Source organism: Salmo salar, chromosome 07, assembly GCF_965601325.2.
Source record: "Salmo salar chromosome 07, fSalSal1, whole genome shotgun sequence".
Taxonomy (NCBI): Eukaryota; Metazoa; Chordata; class Actinopteri; order Salmoniformes; family Salmonidae; genus Salmo; species Salmo salar.
This window is the reverse complement of record NC_138297.1, coordinates 48557501-48565000: the sequence shown is the minus strand read 5'-3', so window position 1 is coordinate 48565000 and position 7500 is coordinate 48557501. Positions and strand designations below refer to the sequence as shown.

At 49.7% G+C, this 7500-nt stretch overlaps 1 protein-coding gene across 1 annotated transcript in view; it reads right to left on the bottom strand.

Moving 5' to 3' along the window:
• Positions 1-7500, bottom strand: part of LOC106609337 (CUGBP Elav-like family member 2) — a 123022-nt gene that overhangs the window by 34995 nt on the left and 80527 nt on the right. The window contains exon 5 of the mRNA XM_082977220.1: positions 3470-3707. Within this exon, the coding sequence (XP_082833346.1) occupies positions 3470-3707 (238 nt within the window). The remainder of the gene's footprint in view (positions 1-3469; positions 3708-7500) is intronic.

Sequence of the window (7500 nt, the reverse complement as noted above, 5' to 3'; positions counted from 1 at the left end):
GAAAGGGAATGAAGGAGAGAACAGATGAGTGGCTGTGATTCATCCTCTACCTTTATGATTGTCTTGTCCTCTGTGATAGAACGGGGTTGAGGGTTAGGGATAGTCTAGACTATTCATTATGGGCCTGCCTAACGGTACCAATAAAACCTAACTAGGTCTGTGCTGTAGCAAGATGCGGCAGATGAAGTTGCCTTGGGGTTAAAGTTTGAGAAGACTCTTACTGTCCAGGGGCTTGCTCTATCTGGCAGCAGTTGAGAAAGGCCAAGGTCGGTCATCTTTGAGCAAGTTTCAGAAACTAATATGGGGTAATTCTAGATGGGCCAAAATCTTAAAAATAGCTTGAAAGTACATGACCCAGATGTTATGCTACAGAGAGAATCCACCGGTTAAGGTGACCTGCTAGACTGGGTCTTTTAAAGCCGTCTACTCTCAGTCTTTCACCAACTCTCATTAAAAGGCAGTTCCTGTGGATTCTCCATTGAAATACTGTTTACTGGCCGTTATACCACAGAACCAATGAGGCATTTTACAATAGAAGACAGGCATTCTATCGCTTTGCTCCACCAAAATGTGTTGGTTAGTTTCCGAGCCCTTTCCTTCGTTCGATACCCAAAATAAACCCCTCTGTTGAACTGAACCATAGATGTATTAAGGTCAGTGCTAAAAATGACCTGATAAAAGCTTCTCTTTCCATTCCAGTATGTTTTTTATCATCCAGTGAAGAAGATGGGATTTAGCCACCTAGCCGACGCTATAAATATCTAGCAGGCCACATTCTGTCGTCAGGCAACGGGCTCCGATAGGAGAGGAGAAAGGGAACAGTCCTTTCATGAATGTAGGGTAGCTCCCCAGGCCCAGCCGTGGATCCACCAGTGGTGTGATCCATATTTTATTAATAGTGGGTGGCGGAACAGAACAGGCTTCTGATTGATATTGTGGTTTAATAGCAGCGCCGTGTTAGCGCAGAGCCAGGTGGGACAGGCAGACCCACTTGAAGGCCTATTTATCTGCAGCCTCACTTTGCTTCATGTATTTACAGCTCCGGACCAGGCTGGACTAAGACTGCTCTGACAGGCTGTTAGGAAGCCTGGGGATTGTGGAGGTTATGTTGCATTAAAGGGGGACAGACTGAGATTCTAATATTCATGAGGACAACAGACACATGCTTGGGGGAGTGAGGAAGAGATGTAACATAGGATGATCATGTGTAATAGAATTCTGGGATAGTGGAGAACAGAGAGAGAGAGAGATGAAGAGGATGATGGGACAGTGGAGGACAGAGAGAGGAGGATGAAGGGACAGTGGAGGGACTGAGAGAGAGAAGGATGAAGGGACAGTGGAGGAGAGAGAGAGGAGGACGAAGGGACAGTGGAGGAGAGAGAGAGGAGGACGAAGGGACAGTGGAGGACAGAGAGAGAGGAGGGTGAAGGGACAGAGAGAGAGGAGGACGAAGGGACAGTGGAGGACAGAGAGAGAGGAGGATGAAGGGACAGGAGGACAGAGAGAGAGGAGGATGAAGGGATAGGAGGATTGAGAGAGAGGAGGATGAAGGGACAGGAGGATTGAGAGAGAGGAGGATGAAGGGACAGGAGAATTGAGAGAGAGGAGGATGAAGGGACAGGAGGACAGAGAGAGGAGGATGAAGGGAAAGGAGGACTGAGAGAGAGGAGGATGAAGGGACAGGAGGAGAGAGAGAGAGGAGGATGAAGGGACAGGAGGACTGAGAGAGAGGACGATGAAGGGACAGGAGGACTGAGAGAGAGGAGGATGAAAGGACAGGAGGACAGAGAGAGGAGGATGAAGGGACAGGAGGACTGAGAGAGAGGAGGATGAAAGGACAGGAGGACAGAGAGAGGAGGATGAAGGGACAGGAGGACTGAGAGAGAGGAGGATGACGGGGACAGGAGGACAGAGAGAGGAGGATGAAGGGACAGGGACTGGGAGGGACTGAGAGAGAGGAGGATGAAGGGACAGGAGGACTGAGAGAGAGGAGGATGAAGGGACAGGAGGACTGAGAGAGAGGAGGATGAAGGGACAGGAGGACTGAGAGAGAGGAGGATGAAGGGACAGGAGGACTGAGAGAGAGGAGGATGACGGGACAGGAGGACAGAGAGAGGAGGATGAAGGGACAGGAGGACAGAGAGAGGAGGATGAAGGGACAGGAGGACTGAGAGATGAGGAGGATGAAGGGACAGGAGGACTGAGAGAGAGGAGGATGAAGGGACAGGAGGACTGAGAGAGAGGAGGATGAAGGGACAGGAGGACTGAGAGAGAGGAGGATGACGGGACAGGAGGACTGAGAGAGAGAGAGGAGGATGAAGGGACAGGAGGACTGAGAGGGAGGAGGATGACGGGACAGGAGGACAGAGAGAGGAGGATGAAGGGACAGGAGGACTGAGAGAGAGGAGGATGACGGGAGAGGAGGACAGAGAGAGGAGGATGAAGGGACAGGAGGACTGAGAGAGAGGAGGATGAAGGGACAGGAGGACAGAGAGAGGAGGATGAAGGGACAGGAGGACACTGAGAGAGAGGAGGATGAAGGGACAGGAGGACTGAGAGAGAGGAGGATGAAGGGACAGGAGGACAGAGAGAGGAGGATTGAGAGAGAGGAGGATGAAGGGACAGGAGGACTGAGAGAGAGGAGGATGAAGGGACCAGGAGGACAGAGAGAGGAGGATGAAGGGACAGGAGGACTGAGAGAGAGGAGGATGAAGGGACAGGAGGACTGAGAGAGAGGAGGATGAAGGGACAGGAGGACAGAGAGAGGAGGATGAAGGGACAGGAGGACTGAGAGAGAGGAGGATGAAGGGACAGGAGGACAGAGAGAGGAGGATGAAGGGACAGGAGGACTGAGTGTGTGTGTGACAGTAGAGTATTAGAGACCGCTAGAGGAACCTTGAGGAGAGAAGAAGAAGAGACCTTCAGATAATGAGAGACGGTCAACAGTAACAGTAAGAACAATTGGTAACATCCACAGAAAAACACACAACAACCGACACATCCACATAAACCTGTGTGACGATGACATTGACAGCCTACGTGTGATGCCGGGCAGGACCCCGCCCCATCTCCTCAGCACATAGAGACCACAGAGGGAGGGGACGGGGGAGAAGAGGCAGGAGGATTGGAGGGGGTGAGGGGGGAAGGGGGAAGGGAGACAGGGGAGGGAAGGGAAGAAGGTAAAGAAAGGGGGGGGGGGGTTGTTCCCTGTTCCAATGAAGAGGAGATTGACTAAGGGGGACAGTGCACTGCTGATTGCATAGTAGCTCTATGGTTGGCCAATAGCGAGGGAGAAGATATATTCTCCTTCTGCCTAGAGGAGAACTGTAAGGGGAGGAATAAGGAGCTCAGAACTGAATAGGGGGTGGATATAAAGAGGTGGGAGGGGTGAAAAGGATGGTGGGTAAGGGAGGAGGGGGTCAGGGGTCAGGGTGAGTGTGTATATGGACGGAGCCCAAGAAACACACACCTCTGCTGAGTCCGTCGGGCCCTCGCAGGATCCGGCACTCCTCGATCTGTCCGAACGCGGAGAACATGACTCGGATGTCGTTCTCATTGCACTTCTTCGACACCATGCCGATGAACAGTTTCCTGTCCTCCACCGCTGCAGGGGAAGAGAGGAAGACATTCAAATGGGTGAGAAACAGAAAAGGAGAAGAAGAGAAGAAAGAGAGAGACCGAGAAAGTCTCACCATTTCATCTGCAGACTGTGATCAATGTCTCATTACCACTTCAACACCAAGTCTCTGTGCGACTCTCTCTCTCTCTCTCCCTCTATTCGTTTCTCTCTCTCTATCTCCTCCTCTCCCATTTCTCTGGGTTTCTTTTTGTCTGCCTGCCCCTCCTCCTGTTTAATCCCTTTCTCTCTGACCCAATCGCTCCATTTATCTTGCAATACCTCGGCCTGTGTAACTGTGTGTGTGTGTGTGTGTGTGTGTGTGTGTGTGTGTGTGTGTGTGTGTGTGTGGAGAGAGAGAGACAGAGATTCTTCCTGTTTCTTGTCTCTGTGTGTGTATGACCGTGGGAAAGAGACAAGAGAGAGACTGTGTGTGTGTTGCTCACCATTCAGAGTAATGCTAATCCAATTCATTTTTAATGAGGAAACTGTCAGCTCTTACCGGGAGGCGAAAGAGATAAGCGGTCTGTTGCACTCTGGGAAATCAATAGAGCACTTGTTTATTTTGCTGTTTGAATTGTTTGTGCGTTTAAAAAAATAACACCGGGACACGCAGTGAAGATAAGTGTTGTTTCAAAGGCTTCCAACTCGTCTGTATATGTTCGCTCATTATCAGCACTGTAATGAATTAACTGGGAGTGGATATGGAGAAACAGCAGAAATATCCTTAACAGTGACTAAATATCTGTTAGCCGACCTGAGTCAGAGTTAGTGACGTATTGGGAAGCAGAGAAGCAGCGTTTTACTGATTCCAGATCAGATTTCAAGAAAGAAAGAAAGCGGAAGGCGAAGACGGGCTATCGATACAGCAGTGCGGCGAAGACAAACGCGCGCGCTCGCGCAGACACCTCTCGATTGACTAAAGCAACAAACAGCTTAACGACGATTCATTATGGTTACAGCAACTCCAATAAAGGTTTACGGAAAGTACTATCATTAAAAAGACGGATACATTTCATATGGACGTACTTTACTATCTTCCATTACAGTGGACGACTGCAGCTACATTACCTAGACGGATATATCTTACCAAGTCCTATTTCATAACCTCACAGAAGATGTCTGGAGCGGTAAAGCATTATTAAGGTCTGATCATGACTGATATGGATGGATCTATATGTTTCCAGTGCATTGTATTTCCTTAGTGGGCCGAGTATAGAAGATGCGTCACTTGAGTGGGTTGAGTCACTGACATGATCTTCCTGTCTGGGTTGGCGCCCACCCTTGGGTTGTGCCGTGGCGGAGATCTTTGTGGGCTATACTCGGCCTTGTCTCAGGATGGTAAGTTGGTGGTTGAAGATATCCCTCTAGTGGTGTGGGGGCTGTGCTTTGGCAAAGTGGGTGGGGTTATATCATGCCTGTTTGGCCCTGTCCGGGGGTATCGTCGGATGGGGCCACAGTGTCTCCTGACCCCTCCTGTCTCAGCCTCCAGTATTTATGCTGCAGTTGTTTATGTGTCGGGGGCTAGGGTCAGTCTGTTATAACTGAAGTATTTCTCCTGTCTTATCCGGTGTCCTGTGTGAGTTTAAGTATGCTCTCTCTAATTCTCTCTCTCTCTTTCTTTCTCTCTCTCGGAGGACCTGAGCCCTAGGACCATGCCTCAGGACTACCTGGCCTGATGACTCCTTGCTGTCCCCAGTCCACCTGGCCATGCTGCTGCTCCAGTTTCAACTGTTCTGCCTGCGGCTATGGAACCCTGACCTGTTCACCAGACGTGCTACCTGTCCCAGACCTGCTGGGTTTCTGTACAGCACTTTGAGATATCAGCTGATGTACGAAGGGCTATATAAATAAATTTGATTTGATTTGATTTCAACTCTCTAGAGACAGCAGGAGCGGTAGAGATACTCTGAACGATCGGCTATGAAAAGCCAACTGACATTTACTCCTAAGGTGCTGACCTGTTGCACCCTCTACAACCACTGTGATTATTATTATTTGACCCTGCTAGTCATCTAGGAACATTTGAACATCTTGGCCATGTGCTGTTATAATCTCCACCCGGCACATCCAGAAGAGGACTGGCCACCCCTCATAGCCTGGTTCCTCTCCAGGTTTCTTCCTAGGTTCTGGCCTTTCTAGGGAGTTTTTCCTAGCCACTGTGCTTCTACACCTGCATTGCTTGCTGTTTGGGGTTTTAGGCTGGGTTTCTGTACAGCACTTTGAGATATCAGCTGATGTAAGAAGGGCTTTATAAATACATTTGATTTGTTAGTGTGAGAGAGTGCCAGTGGATCATATGTTGGAGGGCTATAGTACAGAAATAACTGCATCCTCAGGCTACAGGCGCTGGCTAGCGGCTATCCCAGCCTCTACCTCTCATACTCTCTCAGAAGGTTCGGTCTAGATGCCATCCTTCTTCTCCCAGATCTGTCTACCCAGAAGGCCTTGCAGGCTTCAGACCCGGGGTGTGATGCGTTCATGCAGCTCCACCACTACCCCACAATTCCACACGGCTGGTTCTTCACTGAGAGCCCTGGAGCTACCTACTGCAGTCACTCTTCATCCAATCACCATGACACCCCAGGCCTCCCCCTGACTTGTTTCCTCCTTTCTCAGTAACCAAACATCTAAACCCGTGTCATTGTGAATGAGGCCTACACTGGTGACATTTCCCTCTGGTATGGTAGTTGGTAACATCTTGGAAACATCTCCTCTTTCCCCTCTTTCTGATTTCCAGTCGGCTAGTCGGGGCATGCCATGCAGTGCCCGTTCTGCGCCAGCTCTTCTGGCGGCGACGTCGAGGTGTCTATCCGTCAGAGTAGCTGATGACATGGAGGTAAACATTACCTCTCCAGCAGGGTATTATCCCCTTATCACTACCATACTGTTTCCTACCCAACTTACGCTATGCAACACTACTCTGTCTTCTAGTACAGTTGCCCTCTAAACATTTCCTTCCAGGACACAACGTGCCAGAAACCTAATACCCCTCAGCATTTAACGTTCACCCTCTCACCTACAGCATGTACCCCATTCCTCAAACCCCTCTGACCCCTTGGCCCACGAGGAATGCCCCTGGGCTTTAAAGGTCAGAGTTCAACTTGTCCGGCTGCCACAAAGTGTGTGTGTCTACAGTAAGTGTGTGAGTGTGTGTCTGTGTGTAGAGAAACCCCCACTGAGTCCTGCATGCTGCCAGCAGCAGTGTAGCCTTTGCCAGCAGTCAGCACCTCGATAGCACTTTCACCTGACTAGTGTGTGAGCCAATAGAAAAGCTCTCAGCTACTGTACCGTACATCCTGGTATCATACACACCACGTTTCCTCAGCAACACACACACACTTAACTGTACATATCTCATACTAGCAACGCTACACATTGTGGCCACTCTTCTGTCTAGTTTCTACCTATCCCTTTCTCTCTCTCTTTTTCTATCCCTCGTTCCCTCAGCCTACTTATCCCTCTCTCCTCTGTGGGGTGGAGGTAGAGGCAGTGACACAGAGACAGACAGATGGTCCTCATAGTGGGGAGTCAATAACTGTGGTCAACACACACACACACACACACACACACACACACACACACACACACACACACACACACACTCTTTCAACATGATTTTTACAGACAAAAATACATTCTGTGCCCATCTGCATTCCGGCCATTTCCATTCCCTACACACTCACGACAAGCATTAATACAACTAGACATCTATAATTCACCCTAACACACAATTATCTCTGCCTTCTATGTTCCCTCTCGTCGCCACTACCTCTCACACAGTTACCCCACATTATCCCCACTTATTTCCCTTAGTAAACAATTAACCCCAAGTCTGGGTGCTGAGTGGCTGGGGGATTGCTGCATTAGCTATGTGGCGTAGC